At 34.8% G+C, this 22,431-nt stretch overlaps 2 protein-coding genes across 9 annotated transcripts; both read left to right on the top strand.

Moving 5' to 3' along the window:
- Positions 1 to 1,324: 1,324 nt before the first annotated feature.
- LOC102611098 (MDIS1-interacting receptor like kinase 2-like) lies at positions 1,325 to 5,097 on the top strand. Of its 5 annotated transcripts, none has more exons than XM_025099841.2 (3): positions 1,325 to 4,306; positions 4,421 to 4,501; positions 4,662 to 4,822. In XM_025099841.2, the coding sequence occupies exons 1-3, from the start codon at positions 1,489 to 1,491 to the stop codon at positions 4,685 to 4,687; spliced, it is 2,925 nt and encodes a 974-aa protein (XP_024955609.1). In that variant the 5' UTR covers positions 1,325 to 1,488; the 3' UTR covers positions 4,688 to 4,822. The 5 variants fall into 5 exon arrangements, with proteins under 5 accessions (XP_024955609.1, XP_024955608.1, XP_006481543.1 ...); XM_006481480.4 differs by having other exon boundaries at positions 1,327 to 4,306; positions 4,616 to 5,097; XM_052431678.1 differs by having other exon boundaries at positions 1,334 to 1,774; positions 3,280 to 4,501; positions 4,616 to 5,097.
- An 804-nt stretch (positions 5,098 to 5,901) lies between these two features.
- Positions 5,902 to 14,122, top strand: LOC102611783 (uncharacterized). 4 transcript variants are annotated; one of them, XM_052433010.1, is made up of 6 exons: positions 5,902 to 6,227; positions 7,112 to 7,175; positions 7,390 to 7,475; positions 7,594 to 7,716; positions 7,846 to 7,971; positions 8,093 to 14,122. In XM_052433010.1, exon 6 carries the CDS (start codon positions 10,885 to 10,887, stop codon positions 13,375 to 13,377), a length of 2,493 nt encoding a protein of 830 aa, XP_052288970.1. In that variant the 5' UTR covers positions 5,902 to 6,227; positions 7,112 to 7,175; positions 7,390 to 7,475; positions 7,594 to 7,716; positions 7,846 to 7,971; positions 8,093 to 10,884; the 3' UTR covers positions 13,378 to 14,122. The 4 variants fall into 4 exon arrangements, with proteins under 4 accessions (XP_052288970.1, XP_052288971.1, XP_052288972.1 ...); XM_052433011.1 differs by having other exon boundaries at positions 8,078 to 14,122; XM_052433012.1 differs by lacking the exon at positions 7,112 to 7,175.
- Positions 14,123 to 22,431: the final 8,309 nt, after the last annotated feature.

Raw genomic sequence — 22,431 nt, 5'->3', positions numbered from 1 at the left:
TACTTTTCCATGAGTAAGTTTAGAATTAGCTACTTAAACGAACTAGTCTGCTTGAACAGCTGAACCAACTTTAAATAGAAATCTAACAAATTAAAATATATTCTTATGAACATTAAGCCAAAAATTTTAGATCAATAAATATCAGAGGATCCTGTGCTCTGATCATACAAATTGAACATTAAGCTTTCCGAATCTGTAAAGCAAAAATTTTAATCTTTCCAAAAAAATTCAAGAAATTATGCAATAATAAAACCAAAAATGAAAGATTAAAAGATTTGATGTTTTACCTTCTTTAATCTGTGTGAGAAAGAAGCAGAGGCAAATGGTCAATGTAATTATTATTGGCGACATCATTGACCAATACGTCGTCGGATAGAATTCTTATAAGTAAATTAATTGATTTGCACCTTTAGTATCTACTAAGTTCTTTTTTTTTTCTTCTTAAATATCAAGTATTTTGAATCGTGTAGAGAAGCTTGGTGATTCAACCATGCATCTCAACTCGATGCGATATCCCAGTTTTAGGATTCAAACACTTCAGGTAGTGGCATGGATGGATAAACTCAATGCCTTAATCGCACATTCTTTAACTAATTTGACCAACTTAACTATTTGGTATTTTTGTAAAAATTCACTTTTTGATTCAATTTTGGATGATATGAAAAAATTTTCAATAATGATAGATATTCTAAATTGCATCTTAAATAATATATCATTCTTTAAGTAGATGATAGTTCTTTATAAAAATTAAGTAAATTAATTGTATAATCTCATCAGTCAATTGATAAATGCTATATTATTTGAGATAATTTTTTAAAATAAAAACATAAACTTTAGAATGTGTAGCACTACTCAATTTTTTGTTTTTTCTTTAACATGTTACTCACTTGTTACAATAGAATTAATTTAACATACATAACCAACATTTAATTTCCTCGTCAATCCTCGTGCATTGGTTTTTTAGATGACATCTTGGTAGATTGGATAGAAATACACTATTTAGTCTTCATTAATTACACATAATTTTTTTTATTAAAGTGTTTAAAGTGTGGGAAAGTTTGAAAAAATTTTAAAACTATGAGGTCTTAAAGCTTTTCCAAACTTTTCTTTACTTTAAAATCTCATACTAGAAAACTAATATATATATATACACACACACACACAAAGCATTAATAAGGCCTCAATTGATAGATAACTAATAAAATTAATGAAAACCAATTTTTCCCCTAACAACAACTAGTCTACTTTAGAGAGATTGACGCATTGACTTGTTGCCTCACCTATTAATTCTATTACCTCATTTGCTCTCTTGAATATACATAGTTACTATAAATTTGCCTTCCGGTGTGTTTCTTTGTACATCCATCATTCCTAGTTGTTTATTTCTATCTGCCTTGTCTAGATAATCTTCAATTGTTGTTGTTCTCATCTTCAATTGTTCTCCACTCTTTCTATAATCATCGAGTCTCAGTCGATCTCCACTACGCAATGGTTTTACCAAACTTGAGAAACAATTTAGTAATTTTCTCTCTGGTTTTTTTAATCCTATTTTGTGTTTTAAATTTTCCACAGATTGTTTCTTCTTATTATATGGAAGAAGCCCACGCACTTCTCAGATGGAAAACTAGCCTTCAAAATCATAATAATGGATCTCCCCTATCTTCATGGACCTTTAACAATGTCACCAAAATAGGCTCGTGTGCTTGGGTTGGAATTCATTGCAACCATGGTGGAAGAGTCAATAGTATTAACCTCACCAGTATAGGACTAAAAGGTACGCTTCATGATTTCTCATTCTCCTCATTTCCTCATCTTGCATATCTTGATCTTTGGAGCAATCAACTCTTTGGAAACATCCCGCCTCAAATTGGTAACATTTCAAAACTCAAGTATCTTGATTTATCATCCAATTTGTTTTCTGGTGCCATACCACCACAAATTGGCCACCTAAGTTATCTTAAGACCCTTCACTTGTTCAAGAATCAACTAAGTGGCTCAATTCCTCTTGAAGTAGGTGGATTAAGTTCTCTAAACAACCTTGCTTTGTACTCAAATTATTTGGAAGATATAATCCCGCATTCTCTAGGTAACTTGACCAACTTGGTCACCTTATGTCTTTATAACAATTTACTTTCTGGCTCAATTCCAAGTGAAATAGGAAACTTAAAGTATCTTTTGGATCTAAACTTATACAACAATGAACTCAATGGCTCAATCCCTCAATCTTTGGGCAATTTGAGCAACTTAGCTATGTTGAATCTTTCTAGCAATTCACTTTTTGGTTCAATTCCAAGTGAATTAGGAAACTTAAAGTATCTTTCCGATCTAAAATTGGCCGACAATAAACTCAATGGCTCGATCCCTCATTCTTTGTGTAACTTAACCAACTTAGTTATCTTGTATATTTATAACAATTCACTTTCTGGCTTAATTCCAAGCGAAATAGGAAATTTAAAGTTTCTTTCTAAAATAGCATTGAGCTACAATAAATTCAGTGGTTTAATCCCTCATTCTTTAGGCAATTTGAGCAATATAGCTTTCTTGTTTCTTGATAGCAATTCACTTTTTGGTTTAATTCCAAGTGAATTAAGAAACTTGAAGTCTCTTTCTATTCTAGAATTGGGCAACAATAAACTTTGTGGCTCAATCCCCCATTTTTTGGGTAACCTAACCAACTTAAGTGTCTTATTTATTTATAATAATTCACTTTCTGGCTCAATTCCTTGTGAAATAGGAAACTTGAAGTCTCTTTCCTATCTAAATTTGGCGTTTAATAAACTCACTAGTTCAATCCCTATTTCTTTGAGTAACTTGACCAATTTGTCTGTGTTGAGTTTCTATAAGAATTCACTTTCTGGTGCTATTCCTAAAGAATATCGGAACCTTGTGAAGTTGACTAAGCTATTTTTAGGTGATAACCAATTTCAAGGTCCAATTCCCAATTTGAAAAATTTGACAAGCCTAGTAAGAGTACATCTCGATAGAAACTATCTAACTAGCAATATATCTGAATCTTTTTATATTTATCCAAACTTAACTTTCATAGATCTTAGCTATAATAACCTTTATGGTGAAATCTCATCTGATTGGGGAAGATGCCCAAAGTTAGGCGCTTTAGATTTTTCTAAAAATAATATTACTGGCAATATACCTCCTAAAATTGGATACTCATCTCAATTAGAAGTTCTTGATCTTTCATCAAATCATGTTGTTGGCGATATTCCAGCAGAACTTGGCAAGCTTAGTTTTTTGATCAAGCTCATTTTGGCTCAAAATCAGCTTTCTGGACAGCTATCTCCAAAACTCGGGTTACTTGTTCAACTGGAGCACCTTGACTTGTCTTCAAATAACTTAAGCAATGCAATCCCAGAGAGTCTTGGCAACTTAGTCAAATTGCATTACTTAAATTTGAGCAATAATCAGTTTAGTTGGGAAATTCCAATTAAATTGGAGGAGTTAATTCATCTTTCAGAGTTAGATTTGAGTTATAATTTTCTTGGAAGAGCAATACCATCTCAAATTTGCATTATGCAAAGTTTGGAGAAGCTGAACCTCTCTCATAATAGCCTCTCTGGTGTTATTCCAAGATGTTTTGAAGAAATGCATGCTCTGCAATGCATTGACATATCCTACAATGAGTTACGAGGTCCAATTCCTAATAGCATGGCATTCAGAGATGCTCCAATAAAAGCGTTACAAGGGAACAAAGGATTATGCGGAGACTTCAAAGGACTTCCATCTTGCAAAGCATTAAAGTCAAACAAACAAGCTTCGAGAAAGATATGGATTGTTGTGTTGTTCCCTCTTTTAGGGATTGTTGCTCTTTTAATTTCTTTGATTGGACTATTCTTTAAGTTTCAACGAAGGAAGAATAAATCACAAACAAAACAGAGTAGCCCTAGAAATACTCCGGGTTTGCGTTCAATGTTAACTTTTGAAGGAAAAATCGTGTATGAAGAAATTATTAGGGCAACAAATGACTTTGATGATGAGCACTGCATTGGAAAGGGTGGACAAGGAAGTGTTTACAAAGTTGAGCTAGCTTCTGGAGAAATCATTGCGGTCAAGAAATTTCATTCGCCACTCCCAGGTGAAATGACATTTCAGCAAGAATTCTTGAATGAAGTCAAGGCTTTGACTGAGATACGACATCGTAATATTGTGAAGTTTTATGGCTTTTGTTCACATGCCCAACACTCGTTTATAGTTTATGAATATCTTGAAATGGGTAGCTTGGCCATGATTTTAAGCAATGACGCAGCAGCAGAGGATTTAGAGTGGACACAGAGAATGAGTGTGATAAAAGGTATAGCTGATGCATTGTCATACTTGCACAATGATTGTTTCCCACCAATTGTTCATCGAGATATATCTAGTAAAAATGTGCTGTTAGATTTCAAGAATGAAGCCCGTGTTTCAGATTTTGGAATTGCCAAGTTTCTCAAGCCAGACTCATCCAATTGGACAGAACTTGCAGGCACTTATGGATATGTTGCACCAGGTATGTAAATTATTATTGAAGCTTGTACAATATACTAATTAATATTAGCTTACTAGATTTCATGTAAAAATAGTAAATGATATAACAGTAATTATTTTTGTTTTTCTCTTTTAGAGCTTGCATACACAATGAAAGTTACTGAAAAGTGCGACGTGTACAGCTTTGGAGTGTTGGCATTGGAAGTGATAAAGGGGAAGCATCCAGGAGATTTTATTTCCTTAATTTCCTCTTCATCTTTGAACTTGAACATAGCACTCGATGAAATATTAGACCCTCGGCTTCCAATTCCATCACACAATGTTCAAGAAAAATTGATATCATTCGTGGAAGTCGCCATTTCATGCTTAGATGAGAGTCCTGAATCTAGACCAACCATGCAGAAGGTGTCTCAATTGTTAAAGATCTAGTCAATTGAGGATTTAGTCAGGCTTGTGAATAGCTTATTTTTCTAAGTAACTGGTCGGGTCCTTTGAAATTGTTTTCTAGATTTTACCATATCACAAGGGGTAATGCTTGTAAGTCATGTTGACTGGATGTATCTTTTTCATTTTATGAATAAAATCTTTCCTCACATCACACGGTTTGAGGTTTAATAACTCAACAATGTTTGTGATATGTCACTTTAAAATTGTTGCCTGTTTTCAAACTTCACCCTTAATTTCTCTTCTTAGTTCATTTAAAGCCCATCAACATATTGTCAAATGGATGATGAGGTGTTCTATTACAATAAGCAAAGCTTCTCTTCAAAAGAATTGCAAGTACATGATATTAGCAAATATGTTACAATGTCTTTAAAATTTTTATTGCACGTCCTAAATAGCCTGACAATGTTCCTATTTTAACCATTAGATGGTACATGTTGGGAAGCTTAACAAAAATTCTTAGGAAGCATAACAAAAAAAAAAATGAAATAAGAAATAAAGAAAAACTTGGTTGTTGTAGTCATGCAATAGAATTGAAATGCAAGAAAATACCAATTAAGAAGACAAAACATCTTGAATGTTTTAATTTCGTATCTCGATATTGTTACTACAAGAAAACTGGTAATAGATGACAGACACTTTTTGACGGATTCTGAGTGGGTCATAAAAACATGATATAGTTGTGATATATTTTTTGCTATCATATATTCATGACTTATTCGTGATGGACTCGTGATAGATAAAAATTATGTCAAGAATATATAATGTCTTTGTGATATAAATTTAAACGTCAATAATTCATGATAGAATTTTCACGTTGACTTAATTTTGGCGTATTTTTTACCGAAACTTTTGGTATTATTTAAAATAAAATATTACACAAAAGAAGACATGTCGTCGTTTTAGCAAGTTGGAACGACGACGTTTTGTACATGAATACAAAATATTAAAATTTAAAACTTTTTATTATAAAATAAAATTTAACAATTGAAACGCACCATTTTGGTGCTGAATTTCACTTCTTCGATCCCTAATTTTTTCTAAGTATCAACACAGACAACTCACAAACATACAGAGAGTATGGGAGGAGGTGATCATGTCGAGCGACAGGGGAAGAAGAGAGGTTCATTATTATTTGAAGAGGAGAGATGGTTGCGGTTCAGATCTGGCCGTGATAAGGAAAGAGAAGAGCTCCAGGCACATGTCGTATCGCTACGTTATTTCGAATACATCCTTTACCACGTCGCTTTACAAGCTCAGATCAAGACGTGAGGTCGTTGATTGGCTTAATTCAATTGTTTCAGGTTGATAAATTCCTCCTCTTTGTAATTTTATTGGATTAATTCTGTTGTCGATAAAAAGAGAGCGAGAAGTCTGGGAATACTTTTATTCGTGGCTGCCTTTCTTCTTCGGGGTTTAGGTTTTTTGAGAACAGAAGTTTTATTTCATTAGATCCGAGTGGTCACATCTGGGGTCTCTTTTGATTTTTTGTTGGTTTCAAATTATATATTTTTTTTCGCATCTCATAACTTGCTTTATATCTCTAAATATATTTTTTTATCGTATGACTGTTTCAAATTATATTAATTTCAATCTTATAAACTGATGTTTCTCTCCAATCGTAATTTTTTGCCCTCAGATTTTGACGAATCTGGGAAATTTTGCCCTTTTTTTTTATTTGGTTCATTGTTTGTGAATTGTTCGAAATAGACATCGAAAAACCATTTATTTGGGTGTTATATTTGGAATGGCGAGTCTGTTTTATATTCTTTTAATTATCAGTGCGAAGTTTTATGTGCTTTAGAATTCACATTCCTTCCTACCTCTTGGTTATCCCCTGGTTTTTGCCAATCTTCTTGTGATTTCCCTCCCGTGAGGTGTTTCCAAATATTTTTTTGGGTTTTCTATAAAATTGATATTTCAAGTGGAAGATTTAGATTTAGATTCACGTTGTTATCAGAAATTTTATTTCCTCAAAATTAAACTTCACATTGTTATAAGATATTTTTATTTCCTCAAAATTAAGTGTCCTTATTTTGTTCTTTTTTTCATTTATTTTTATGTGCATGTTTCTTTTTGGTGTTTTTTATGTTTAGATATAGTTGTTAGGTGGCGTGTTTTATGTGTAGTGGTTCTTAGTTTTTTCCCCATTTTCTCTCCTAGCAACTAACTATGATCTGGACTGCAGGATTACCAATACAAGTTAAAGAGCTGGCTGAGATCGTGAAGTCCTATGCCATCAAATTATCTAGGTTAAGATCTTTCACAAACAAAAAACAAAAAAAAGAATCCTTATTGTTGAGATACAAGTTAACCTATTATATATGTATTGCGGAGATGTTTCCTATAGTGTTGTTGGCATGTTTTGAATGTGTGAAACACTTTATGGTTGGGTTAATTATCATTGATTTTTACTTGTTATAAACATTAAGGTGATGCTAACTGATTGTGAAAAAAAAAATTTAGGTTCACCAGTTCTGAAATCATCTCAATCGCCTGGTCACTTTTTGGGTGGTAAAGAGGCCCGCCTGCTAGATAGTGAAGCCTTTAAGGTATGAATGATATTAAAATCTTCTTATATTTTTTAAACATTCTAATATTCTCTCCTGGCTGGTTTTTTTATTTAATTTGATTTTAACTAGCTTCTACATCTTCTATCTTTCTTCTCAGGATGTCCAATCCGGGACACTGGGCCAACATACCAAAGAATTTTTATAGTTAGGTTCTCCATGGATGTCGAGAAAAAAGCGGAAGCACTATCAGTCTTTCTGCCGGAATGGTGTTAAAGTATCTGTGAGTGTTCTCTGCAATTTTGAACAAATGTTTCTGAGCCTGTGTTTCCTACTCCTTGGATATTCTTTTCATTGCATTCTTCATCTAAACTTGTATCGTGCTTTTCATTCTCTCAATGACATCTTGCAGGTTCATGACTTTGTTTACGTGTTAGCTGAGGAAAATAGAAGGCTCATTGCTTACTTAGAAGACATGTGCGAGGATTCTAGAGGCAATAAAATGGTTGTGGTACGATGGTTTCACAAAATTGATGAGGTTGGTATATTGTTGCCTCACAGGGAGGAAAATTATTTTAAAATTAAATACCATTGATAATTTTCGAATAGAGAGAATTTTTTATAATGGTTTTTAATTTCTTTAGGTGTGTTCTTGTTAGGAAATTGGTGGGTGAAGCAGGACCGCAACTAAAATAAAATTAGAAGGAAAATAAAGAACAAGCACACTAAGAGGACACCAGAAATTACGTGGTTCGGATTTTAGCCTACGTCCACAGGCGAAGACAGAAGGAAATATTTTACTAGTGAAAAGGAGTTACAAGTATTGTAATATTTTAACTCACTTCCCAAAATCTCAATACACCCAAACTCTCAAAACACTAAAACAATAGCTTATAATTTCAAGCTCTCTAAACTCTCTCTAAATACAAGAAAAATCTTCTCAAAATTGGATGATCAAATGAGGGAATGAGTCCCTCTATTTATAGCCAAAATCTTGGCTACTATTCACGTATTTTTTTTAATTATTTATTATTGTTCAAAATTTCAAAATTCAAAGTTTGATATTCAAACTTTGAATATCTAGAATTTTGAATTTGATATTCAAAGTTTGAATATCAAAATCAAACTTCTAGATATTCAAACTTTCCTTCTGGTATCAGAGCCAAGGGGAGGATAGTGTCTTACAGTTTAGAATTTTGTGTTTAAAGACTTGTGTTTTATTTAATTATTGTTCGTGTGGTGAATTTTTACTGGTAGTAAGTCCCGTTTTAGGATAAGTTTTCCGTCAAGGGTTGTAAAACCATACCTGTAGCCATTCCGACAAGACCTTAGACAGACCATAAGTTCTTTATCCATGGATCCTCTGCTCTGTAGAGCATCTTCCTTTTCTAGTTCTTCTTCCGGGAAGACTAGTGATTCAAAGCATGTTGTGAGTTCAGAAGAATTCATTATTGAGAACTTTGATAAAGCAATTGATTGTTGGGAACTTCCAAAAATTTCCAAAGAAAAGATTTACAAAACAAAAAAGCTTGATATTTTGAAAAATGATTACGTTATAAAGACTGAAGAACGTGATATTACTATTTCAGAACCTTTTGAAACGATTCATCTGTTTTCAGAAAGTTCACTAAAGAAATTAAAAGAAAAGAAATTTAATTATGTTCATATCGGTCTTATCCAGGTCGGTATAAAGCCTCTTACAAAAGAAGGATTGGATACCTCTATCCTTGTTATCCTTAGAGATGGTCGATTCATCTCTTTTGATGATTCCTTGCTAAGTAGCATCGAATCTAGTCTGTGTGAAGGTCCGATTTCTTTTGATTGTTATCCAAACATAACAATTTCCCTTAAAGACAAAAATATTTTGAAAAGCATGATTTTACAAATCAAAACCCATAATTATAACATGATTAAAGGGTATGTCCCAGTTGCATTGATTTTTAAAATCTCATACAAAGCCATGATTTCAGCATTCAGTACACAATACAGATTCCAGTCAAAAAGAGATGAAACTCTTCTCTTGCAGATTGACTTGTCTAGAGCCAATACAGTCATTCCAAAAGCAATCCAATGAAAAGATGTCAATCTTCCAGATGAATGGATTCTTGAAGGAGCTACTGCACCAGTGATTCGAAAACAACTTGAGCCCAATACAGAGTTACGCAATATAACTCAGTATTCTGATGGTAACGTCAAATTGTCTTTCAGAAGATCTAACTCAACCAGATTTTCTGATAAAGAGTCGTGCTCAAGCATTCCCTCACTTGAGAGAAAATTTTCAAAAATCCCCTCTGTTATAAATCTTCCTTATCAACCAGTTAAGAGTCAACCGAGGTTTTCCACCTCAGACATACCCAGTTCATCCATACGTTCTGTTGACTATGCTACTAGAGTTCCTCACCCGGTTTATACTAGTAGTCAACATGAACAAAGACAGGAAGAGAAGGAACCTTCTCCTCCTACATCCCCAACGTTTTCTGCAGTCACAGAAAATGTCATCAATGTCATTGAAAAAGAATTTGAGTTAGATAAAAATCTTCTCCATAATGATTTCTATTCTGAGAAGAATAAAGAAAAAAGAAATCGGTTTTTTAAACATTTCTTAAATCAAAGAAAAGAAATCCAACAAATCTATTATGAATTTGTAAATCTTCATCAAGTTCATATATTGTTTTTTGATTGGTTGGAAATATATTCTTCTGAAAACAACATCTCCTATCCTTTCAAAGAATCAAACCCTATTACTGTTAGGAAGAAAATCCCTGAATGGAACCTTGTTGGCAGTAGTAGATCCATCGAGTCTGAACATCCACCTCTTAGGAGTATAACCATAAATCATGGTGAACCTCCTATTGAGATTAGAGCATCACCTTACAAAATTTCAAAACCTAATGATTCTGAAGCGAATTTAAGTAGTATTATCCAACAGAATAATTTCTGTAATACTAACTTAAATACCATTGGAAAACAGTTGACTAGGATAGAAAACCAATTCCAAAAGTCAACCATTTCGATTACTTCTACTTCTCCTGTTCCATCAAAATCAGATTCTGACAAAAAGCTTAAAGAACTTATTTTCAAACCTTTTCAGGTTTCGAAAACTAGTCAAAAGCTTGTCCAAGAGTCAAAATCAGATTTTGCTAAAGCCAATAGAGAACAACTAGATAGGATTGAAGCTGCTTCATCTTCTTCTAGTAAAGTTCAAATAGCTCCTGATACTCCCCAATCTAGCAAGATTGGAGTATTAGAACAAGACGACCAAACTTCTATAGCCTCTTCTGATCTAGAAGCCTTCAAAGAAGAACTTATTCTAAAAGTCAACAAAATCCGTTAGGAATTAGCCCTTCCCACAGTCAAATCTCCTCCGGATTTGACTATAGACAATAGGCCTAGTGCATTAAACCAATCCCGATATAATGCATCCTCTGTTTATGAATGGAATATTGATGGTATGTCGGAATACAATATATTAGGATTGTTGCAACAAATGACCATGGCAGCCAATGCCTATAAAACCCAATCAGGAACTTCTGACAAGGCCATTGCAGAAATCCTTATTGCCGGTTTTACTGGTCAACTTAAAGGATGGTGTGATCATCTTCTCACCAATGAGCAACAGTTAGATATCCTTAATTCTATCCAAAGAGATCAAGATGGCATCCCCATTTTTGATGAATTCAATAACCCAATTCAGGATGCAGTCGCAACCTTAATTGTTACCATTTCTCTTCATTTCATAGGTGACCCTTCTCACCTTAGAGACAAGAACGCTGAGCTACTACACAATCTCAGGTGTAGGAAACTTAGTGATTTCCAAATTTACAAAACCACTTTCTTCACCAGGCTCTTTCTCAGAGATGATGCAAATTATTCTACTTGGAAAGAAAAATTCCTTGCAGGATTACCTACCCTTTTAGGAGAAAATGTTAGGAATTCCATTAAAGCCCTTTATGACAATCGCATTCCCTATGACGAACTTACTTATGGTGAGTTAGTCAGTTTTATCAACAAAGAAGGTTTAAAAATTTGTCAAGATTTGAAAATACAGAGACGACTTAAGTGGGAACTTAAGAAATCTAAGCAAGAGCTTGGTAGTTTCTGTAAACAATTCAATTATGACCCCTTTAAAACTTCTACCTCCAAAGATTGTAATGGTGAGTGTTTCTCCAAACCTCGCAAGAAACATTACAAATCTAAAAGCTATAGGAAACCTTTCCGTGATTTTAGAGAACTTCCTTATAAGAAACCTTCGAGGCCTTATAAAAAACCCAAATTCTCTAAAAGAAAAGATTTTAGAACCAAACCAAACACTCCTTTCAATTTCAAAGAAGCTATATGTCACAAGTGTGGCATAAAAGGCCATACTGCAAGATATTGCAGAATGAACAAAAAATTTCATGAGCTAGATCTTGATGAAGAGATCCTTTCCAAATTAGCGCTTCTTATGATAGAATCTTCTGACTCTGAGTCTTCCATGACGGGAGATAGTGACCCTCTTCAAATCGATGAGCTTATTGACTCAGATACCTCTGCATCTAGCAGTAGTAATTCTGAATCAGATTCCTATTTAAAGAAAATCAATGTTTTAACAAAAGACCAAGAGATTTTTCTTGAACTTGTAAAACACATTTCTGATCCAAATTTACAAAAAGAATATCTTGATAAGCTTTTGAAAACTCTTGATTCTAATAAACCAGAGATTTCTAAAGTTCTAGTTGTTAAAAAAAATTCTTATGACCTTACTGAGATTTTGGATAAAAAGAAAATAAAGAAAACGGTTCCTAATATCCAAGATCTTCAAAAAGAGATTAAGGAGATTAAATGTGAAATCAAAGATTTGAAAGAAAAACAAAAAAGTGATTCCGATACTATCCAATTTCTTTTACAAAAACAATTACAGGATAATTCAGATAATGAATCCAATCCTGATGACGGTGATGACATTAAGGTAGAAAACATTGAGTCCGTACCCAATGATTTTCTATTTGCTTTAAAACAAATCACCACAAGAAAGTATTTTATTAAAGTCACTTTGATCTTTTCTGATGATTTTGCAATGGACGCTATTGCCCTTTTTGATACTGGCGCTGATTTAAATTGCATCAGAGAAGACATTGTCCCCAAAAGATTTCATGAAAAAACTAAAGAAAGACTTTCTGCCGCCAATAATTCAAAACTTAAAGTTAGTTCTAAAGTTAAAGCCTCTATTCATAATCACGGATTTGAATTTAAAACTTCTTTTGTTCTCACAAATGATATTCATCATGCCATCATTTTGGGAACTCTTTTTATAAATCTTATAACTCCATATACTGTCAATTACGACAGTATATCTTTCAAAGCAAAAAATGAAAAATTTGTTTTCCCTTTTATTGAAAAGCCTAAAACAAGGAATTTGAATATTGTTAAAGCTTGTTCTATTTATCAAAACCGGATAAATAATTTACTTCGGTCAAAACAGTGTGACCTAATGTGTTTAAAGAAGGACTTGAACCTACAAAGAATAGAAAACCATTTACAAAGTGATTTCATTAAAAGAAAAATTTCTGATTTCAAAACTCTTATTGAAAAGGAAATTTGTGCTGATCTACCTTCTGCTTTTTGGAATAGAAAACAACACTTGGTAGATTTACCTTATGAAAATTCTTTTGATGAAAAACAAATCCCCACTAAAGCCCGTCCAATCCAAATGAACATGGATTTGGAACAACATTGTAAAAATGAAATCAAAGATTTAGAGTCAAAGGGACTCATTGTTAAATCAAGATCCCCATGGTCTTGTGCCGCTTTTTATGTAAATAAAAATTCTGAAATTGAAAGAGGCACTCCTAGACTGGTTATAAATTACAAACCCCTTAACAAAGCCTTAAAATGGATTAGGTACCCGATACCTAATAAAAAAGGATTTGCTTCAAAAACTACATTCTGCTTTCATATTTTCTAAATTTGACATGAAATCTGGTTTTTGGCAAATTCAAATTCATCCAAAAGACCGTTACAAAACTGCTTTTACTGTTACATTTGGTCAATACGAATGGACAGTCATGCCATTTGGTTTAAAGAATGCACCTTCGAAATTTCAAAGAATTATGAATGACATTTACAACCCCTACTCTGAATTTTGTATTGTTTATATTGATGACGTTTTGATTTTTTCCAAAACCATTGACCAACATTTTAAACATTTAAAAACTTTTTATTTTGCTACCCGAAAGGCTGGTCTAGCAATCTCCAGTTCTAAAGTCTCTTTGTTCCAAACAAAGATTAGGTTCCTAGGACATTACATTTCCAAAGGAACCATTACCCCTTTTGAGCGTTCACTTGTCTTTGCAGACAAATTTCCTGATAAAATCCTAGACAAAACTCAATTACAGAGATTTCTGGGAAGTTTAAATTATGTGTTGGATTTTTGTCCTAATATCAACAGATTGTCTAAACCATTGCATGATAGATTAAAGAAAAAGCATGTTCCTTGGACAGATGAGCATACCAAGGTCGTAAAGCTTATAAAGAATTCTGTTAAAAGTATCTCATGTTTATATCTTGCTAATCCTACATTACCTAAAATTGTGGAGACTGATGCATCTGATTTAGGTTATGGAGGCATATTAAAGCAAAAGGAAAATGATAAAGAACAGATAGTACAATATGTTTCTGCACATTGGAATGATTGCTAGAAAAATTATTCTACTATCAAAAAAGAAATTCTTTCCATTGTTTTATGCATAACAAAATTTCAAAGTGATTTATTAAATCAAAAATTTCTACTTAGAATTGATTGCAAAGCTGCAAAACATGTTTTGGAAAAAGATGTTCAAAATATTGCATCAAAACAGATTTTTGCACGATGGCAAGCCATTTTAAGTGTTTTTGATTTTGATATTGAATATATTAAAGGTGATACAAATTATATTCCTGATTTTCTAACCAGAGAATTTCTTCAAAACAGATAATGCCGCCCAAGCGCAAAGACAAAGGTAAAATTGTCCTTAAAGATACGGATTCCCAAAAATCCTCCAAAGAACCCCAGTCTTCTCCCTCTAAAGAAAAATTATTATCTTCAGCCATGCCCATTAAATCCTGGATTGAAATGGTTGAAGAAGAACAAGGAACCCAGTACAAATCCATTTCCTCCGAACAACAAGTCAAAGAGTGGATGGAACCCATTACAAAGTCCCCTGAACTTATGCTTGCCTTACAAGGCATTTCAAAATCTAAAGCCCTTTCTCAGATTCCTGAGGAAGAAAAACCAATCTCTAAAGAAATTACAAAATCTTCTTCCCAAAGCCAAACCGTTGTCCTTTCTGGTGAAAGTTCATATTCTCAGATAATTCTTTCCCAACCAATACCTTCAAAGAAAACCTCCGATTGGTATGATAAAACCCATTTTCAAAATGTTTTAACTATGGAAGATGGATTTTACCACACTGATCATTTCCAAGCAATTTCAAAGTTTTTCCCAAAATGCTGGTTTTTCAAACTATGGGATTTAACAAAACCCCAGCCTTACTACCAAAGCATTTTAGAAGCAACTGAGTCTGTAAAATTCAAACATTTCTTTCTCAGTGAAACCCATTCTGAGCCGGCCTATTCCACGGCTACTATTCTTAAAGTTTTGAGCCCAAACCAATGGGGTGACCAACTCCACAAATTTAAAACCTTCCCTCCAAATTTCCAAATGCGTTTACCTCACTGTTTGGCCTATTCCTACTGGGATTACCAACAAGCCTGGTTTAACACATTTTTTATACAAAACCCGAAGAAATCTCATTCTTGGTTATTCTTCTTCAACTCCAAAATCACTGTCCAAAACCTTCCAAACTAGTTCCAACAATGGTGGAATTATTTTGGTCCAACACCTCAAATCCTAACTCCAAATGCCAACCATTGCCTAAACCTTTTTAAAGCCCATTATACTCCATCAGATTCAGAGAAACGGTTTTCTCCTTTCCTCTGTTTTTGTACAAATTTCTTCCTTCCATGGGTATGGATGTGGAATTTCAAATTTCATACCCAAGAAAAACAACTCATCATCCAAAGATCTTTCAGAGTCAAGTGGTGGTCAAAATTCGATGAACAATCCAAATTGACATAAACCCTAATAAAAAATTGGCTTTGTTCAAAAGGACCTTTCTTTTGGGTTAGAAATGTTTGTTGGGCTTTTGAGTCTTTAATGGTTTGAGGTAGTAAGCCTTTTGAACAAAGCCAATTTTGTTCATGGCTTTGTATGAGATTTTAAAAATCAATGCAACTGGAACAGACCCTTTAATCATGTTATAATTATGGGTTTTGATTTGTAAAATCATGCTTTTCAAAATATTTTTGTCTTTAAGGGAAATTGTTATGTTTGGATAACAATCAAAAGAAATCGGACCTTTATACAGACTAGATTCGATGCTACTTAGCAAGGAATCATCAAAAGAGATGAATCGACCATCTCTAAGGATAGCAAGGATAGAGGTATCAAATCCTTCTTTTGTAAGAGGCTTTATACCGACCTGGATAAGACCGATATGAACATAATTAAATTTCTTTTCTTTTAATTTCTTTAGTGAACTTTCTGAAAACAGATGAATCATTTCAAAAGGTTCTGAAATAGTAATATCACGTTCTTCAGTCTTTATAACGTAATCATTTTTCAAAATATCAAGCTTTTTTGTTTTGTAAATCTTTTCTTTGGAAATTTTTGGAAGTTCCCAACAATCAATTGCTTTATCAAAGTTCTCAATAATGAATTCTTCTGAACTCACAACATGCTTTGAATCACTAGTCTTCCCAGAAGAAGAGCTAGAAAAGGACGATGCTCTACAGAGCAGAGGATCCATGGATAAAGAACTTATGGTCTGTCTAAGGTCTTGTCGGAATGGCTACAGGTATGGTTTTACAGCCCTTGACGGAAAACTTATCCTAAAACGGGACTTACAACCAGTAAAAATTCACCACACAAACAATAATTAAATAAAACACAAGTCTTTAAACACAAAATTCTGAACTGTAAGACATTATCCTCCCCTTGTCTCTGATACCACAAGTCTTTAAACACAAACTTCTAGATATTCAAACTTTGAATATCAAGACACCCAATCTTGACATTCTCCCACTTGGAGATTTGATTGAGAACCAATCAATCTCTACACCATCCTTTTTGCTTCGCCATTGTCAGGTTGCTTACGTTTCTGCTAGGCCACAAGAGGATCTACTCCAGATAAACTTGTCAGCATTTATCGGCTTGGTCAAAACATCTGCTAGATTCTTCTTCGTATGGATTTTCGGTAAATCCACATTTCCGTCTTCCACTACTTCTCGAACGAAGTGATACTAAACTCCTATGTGCTTTGTCCTAGAATGAAAGGCTGGATTCCTTGTAATGTGCAAGGCACTCTGACTGTCACAAAACACATAAATTTTCTGTTGTTTGTGCCTGAGCTCCTCCAATAGCCTTTGTATCCAAATAGCTTCCTTGCAAGTTTGTGTAGCTGCCATGTACTCTGCTTCTATTGTAGATAAAGCCACAACGGTCTGCAGTTTTGAAACCCAGCTTACAGCTGCTCCCGCAAGTGTAAACACATAACTAGTAGTGGATTTTCTTTTATCCAGATCTCCTGCAAAATCTGAATCCACATAGCCCCTGACAGTAAACTCTGATCCTCCATAACATAATGCAACATCTGAAGTTCCTCTGATGTATCTCAGAATCCTCTTCACAGTTATCCAATGCTCTCCACCAGGATTCATCATGTATCGACTGATTGCTCCCACTGCTTGTGCAATGTCTGGTCTTGTGCATATCATAGCGAACATTAAACTTCCCACTGCTGATGCATACGGTACTCGAGACATCTCCTTCCTCTCTGCTTCATTACTAGGACACATACTTGAGGATAATTTGAAATTAACAGGAAGTGGGGTGGAAATTGACTTACAATCTTGCATGTTGAAGCATCGCAAGATTTTTTTCAAGTAATTCTTCTGCGAAAGCCAAATCTTCCTGTTATTTCTGTCTCGGTGAATTTGCATCCCTAGAATCTTGTTTGCTGGTCCTAAGTCCTTCATTTCAAACTCCCTAGCCAACTGTGCCTCCAATTCTTGGACTTGATCTTTGTTGGGACCTGCTACCAACATGTCATCCACATACAACAGCAAAATGATGAAATAATTATCTTCAAACCTCTTGTAATATGCACAATGGTCTGAACTGAGTCTGTTGTAGCCAAGGCTCATGATGAAGGAATCAAATCTCTTATACCAACACCTCAGCGCCTGTTTGAGACCGTATAGAGATTTGTTCAACCTGCAAACCAAGTTCTCTTTTCCTGTTTCTGCAAAACCTTCTGGTTGGAGCATATATATTTCTTCTTCAAGTTCTCCATGAAGAAATACAGTTTTTACATCTAACTGCTCTAGATGTATGTCAAATATAGCACACATTGCCAAGACTATTCTGACTGTTGTGAGTCGAATCACCGACGAAAATATCTCCTTGAAGTCAATACCTTCTTTCTGAGCATATCCTTTCACTACCAATCTTGCACGATACCGCTCCACTTGGTCATTGCCATCACGCTTGATCTTGTAGACCCATTTGTTTCCAATGGCTTTTCTTCCACGTGGTAGTGGTATAAGTTCCCATGTCTTGTTCTTGTGTAGAGCTTTTATTTCTTCCTGCATTGCTATCATCCACAAAGCAATATCTGAGCTTTCTAAAGCTTCATGGAAAGTTGATGGCTCTCCATTCTCCGTTAGAAGACAGTATGCAACGTTGATCTCTGTGACATACTCTAAGTGCCACGCCGGCGATCGTCTCTCACGAGTTGACCGATGAACTTCTGGAGCCTCGGACTCGACTGGTTCTTGTTCCTCGTGCTCTGGTGCTGTTTCAGAAGAATCTGAATCTTCTAGATTATTTTCCACATATACTGGCACGGTCTCTAACTTTTCTTTTGTAGTGTCATCATCCTCATCTCTCCTTTGTAGTTGATCTTCTACAAAGACAACATCTCTGCTGATGACGATCTTGTGGGCAGTGGGGTCCCACAGACGATACCCCTTTACTCCATCAGCATACCCCAAGAAGATACATCTTCTAGATTTTGGATCCAGCTTTGTTCTTTCTTGGGCATTGTACATCACGTACACATGACATCCAAATACATGTAGGTAGGAATAATCAGCTGGCTTTTCAGTCCACATCTCCATCGCTGTCTTCAACCCAATTGCTGTAGATGGCGACCGATTTACTATATAACAGGCAGTTTTGGCTGTTTCTGCCCAGAATGAATTGGGTAGACCAGCAGTCTTCAACATAGCTCTTATTCTTTCTGTAAGAGTTCTGTTCATCTGCTCCGCCACTCCATTTTGTTGAGGAGTGCATGCCACCGTGAACTGCCTCTGAATACCTTCTTGCTTACAGAAAGCAAGAAACTCGTCGTCTGTATACTCTCCACCATTATCCGTCCTCAAGCACTTGATCTTTTTACCGGATTCAAGTTCCACCCGCACTTTGTATTCTTTAAACACTGGAAATATATCTGACTTTTTCTTAATTGGATACACCCAACATCTTCTGGAATAATCATCAATGAAAGTCACCATGTACTTTGCACCTACCATGGATATATCCAATGATTCCCAAACATCAGAATAAATCAAGTCTATAATGCATTTACTTCTAGCAATAGATCTACTGAATTTTAATCTATGATGTTTACTTGTAACACAATGCTCGCAAAATGGTAAACTTACCGATTTGAGCCCCGGAAGCAATTTTCGCTCAGAGAGAATCTTCAAACCTTGTTCTGACATGTGGCCAAGTTTGAGATGCCACATAATCGTTGACTTTTCTCCATTTGACACGACACACGCATCAGCTTCTTATAGTGTTTCTCCTTTAAGCATGAATAGATTAGCACCGATCTTTTCTGTCTTCATCAATACAAGCGTGCCTTTAACGATCTTTATAATTCCATTCTCCACATGAGTTTTGTACCCATGACTATCCATTTGTCCCAAAGACAATATATTTTTCTTCAGGCCATTAACATGTCGTACTTCCTCAATTGTGCGAATTGTACCATTAAACATTTTTATTTTGATAGTACCAATACCAGCGATCTCCAAGGCATGATCATCTCCCATATATACAGATCCTCCTAAGATAGGTTCATATGTGTGGAACCATTCTCTTCTAGAGGTCATGTGCCAGGTAGCTCCTGAGTCTATAAGCCAGACATCAGAAAGTCGTTTTCTACATTCTGAAATAGTTGTTGCCTCACTGTAAAGAATTTCGCCATCATCCGAGGTACTTGCTACACAACCCTAAGCATTTGATGACTCGGGTTCTTTGCCCTCTCTTCTCTTTTGGTTACTCCAACATTCTTTCTTGACGTGCCCTTTCTTGTCACATTTGTAGCATTTAACATTCTTCTTACTTCTGGATTTTGATCTACCCTGATTTTGACTCCCACTGGGGCCACGTTCCGTTGATCTCCCTCTCGTCAACGATAGCGCTTCTGCTTGCTGCGAACTTGCTTGTCTGTTTTTCTTATTTTTTCGCCTGCTCTCCTCATTTAATACAGAGGCTGCAACATCGTCGAAAACTAGACTGTCTACTGGATTATTGTTCGTCAGGTTGGTGATGAGTTGATCATACGAATCTGGTAGACTTTGAAGTAGAAGCTCTGCACATTCATTTTCCTCTATATTATGACCCAACGTTGTGAGTTGTGAAAATAGAGTCTTCAATGTGTTGATGTGGTTGGTCACCATTGTAGATTCCGCCATTCGAAGAGTATAGAGTTTTCTCTTCAAGAAGATTTTGTTGTGCAATGACTTTGCCTCATACAATTTTGTGAGAGTATCCCATATTTCCTTCGCCGTATTTTTCTCTGCCACACTGGATAATACTTCATCTGCAAGTGCCAAGTGTAGATCAGAAATTGCGTTGCCGTCTACCTCGTTCCACTTCTCATCAGTTATCTCCATGGGCCTTTCTCCAATTGCTGCCAAACAATTATTTTTCCTCAATACAGCTTTCATCTTCATTTTCCACAACGAAAAATTATTTCCGTTAAACTTCTCAATTTCATACTTTGCCGCTATTTTGTTGATAAATACTGCACACAAGTTGGTGTACCACCTTGAATAGTTGTGAGTATGTGTGAGAATGCACACCAGGAAAGTTCCCGGGAAAGACTGGGGGGTCACAATGGTCCCACTTAAAATCCAGACTCCTTAAGCTCTTATCGCCTTTGTAACAGAACTTTCCTAGACATGTACAAAATCACACAGTTGCTTTACTCACACTACTATTCCCTGCTTTGCACCGCAAAATTCTTGGATCGCTTCCACCGTTTCATGTGAATAGTACTGTATACGTGAATAATACCGTATACGTGAATAGTATTGTATACGTGAATAGTACCCCTTACGTGAATAGTACCCGACTCCAAAAATACAACCAATAGCTCTGATACCACTGTTAGGAAATTGGTGGGTGAAGTAGGACCGCACCTAAAATAAAATTAGAAGGAAAATAAAGAACAAGCACACTAAGAGGACACTAGAAATTACGTGGTTCGGCTTTTAGCCTACGTCCACAGGCGAAGACAGAAGGAAATATTTTACTAGTGAAAAAGAGTTACAAGTATTGTAGTATTTTAGCTCACTTCCCAAAATCCCAATACACCCAAACTCTCAAAACACTAAAACAAGAGCTTATAATTTCAAGCTCTCTAAACTCTCTCTAAATACAAGAAAAATCTTCTCAAAAGTGGATGATCAAATGAGGGAATGAGTCCTTCTATTTATAGCCAAAATCTTGGCTACTATTCACGTATTTTTTTTAATTATGTATTATTGTTCAAAATTTCAAAATTCAAAGTTTGATATTCAAACTTTGAATATCTAGAATTTTGAATTTGATATTCAAAGTTTGAATATCTAGAAGTTTGATTTTGATATTCAAACTTTGAATATCAAGACACCCAATCTTGACAGTTCTTACATCACATATTAACATAATCTTTTCAATTAATATTGTCAATACTAGGATCATATAAAGCAGACAGTAAGTAACCCTTGAGTTGTGACCTAAAAAAAAAATGTAGCATGTATAATAATTGAATTATTATAGATGACAACTTATGAATATGTACATTATATATAACATAGTCTAGCCCTAATATTAGAATTGTATATTATTTTAATTTATAAACGTAAACTACGGTTTTCCAATATGTTTATGTCTCTTACCTTCTACTAAGTGAATATGCAAAATAACTTTGCAACTCAAGATCAAGAACCTCTTCTCTATGGTTAATTCTTGCCTCACCTTCAAATGAAAGGTTGGAAATCTAAAAAAAGAAAATGTATAAAGAAAAATGAACGTGGATGGTTCCTCCTGTGTAATTAACATAGGTGACATTCGTTAATAGTTAAATGACTAAAAACGGAGACTTCGCCTGCATGCTTCAAATGGAAATAATACTTAAACATGCAAAAGGATCCAAGTAGGTCTTTAATGAACTCCTCAATCAAATCACGGCAGATATAATCTTGTAAAGCCAATCCAATTCTTCCAACCTCCCTTCTCTCACCCCATGCGATATCTCAACATTCTTCGTTTAAACTATCTATCATGGCCTTGCTTCCCCACATGGGCGATATTACTTGTACTGCTGCCACGTTCTCGCTGCAACTTTTTACTGCCGTTTCACTTCCCATCTTTTACACCAAACATATGTTGCTCACAGCAGTGTCCTCTCCTGGTTTTCTCTTTCGTTGTTGCTTCTGTTGGTGCATTACAGCTGCTCGTCCTGCAACACAATGTACAATACAGTATAATCTTTGCATTGAGAATAGAACACAATTAATATATTGCAGTTTATATCATTAAACATACACAATATACAATTAGTTGTGTTTGACGTGGTGAAAAAGGAAGTGTTTTATGTGGATCCTGTGCAGTCCAGTCCTGATACTAATTTAGAACAACTCCTTA

The sequence above is a fragment of the Citrus sinensis genome, chromosome 8 (genome assembly GCF_022201045.2).
Source record: "Citrus sinensis cultivar Valencia sweet orange chromosome 8, DVS_A1.0, whole genome shotgun sequence".
Lineage (NCBI taxonomy): Eukaryota > Viridiplantae > Streptophyta > Magnoliopsida > Sapindales > Rutaceae > Citrus > Citrus sinensis.
The sequence above is the reverse complement of the archived record's forward strand: the minus strand, read 5'-3'. Positions and strand labels throughout refer to the sequence as shown.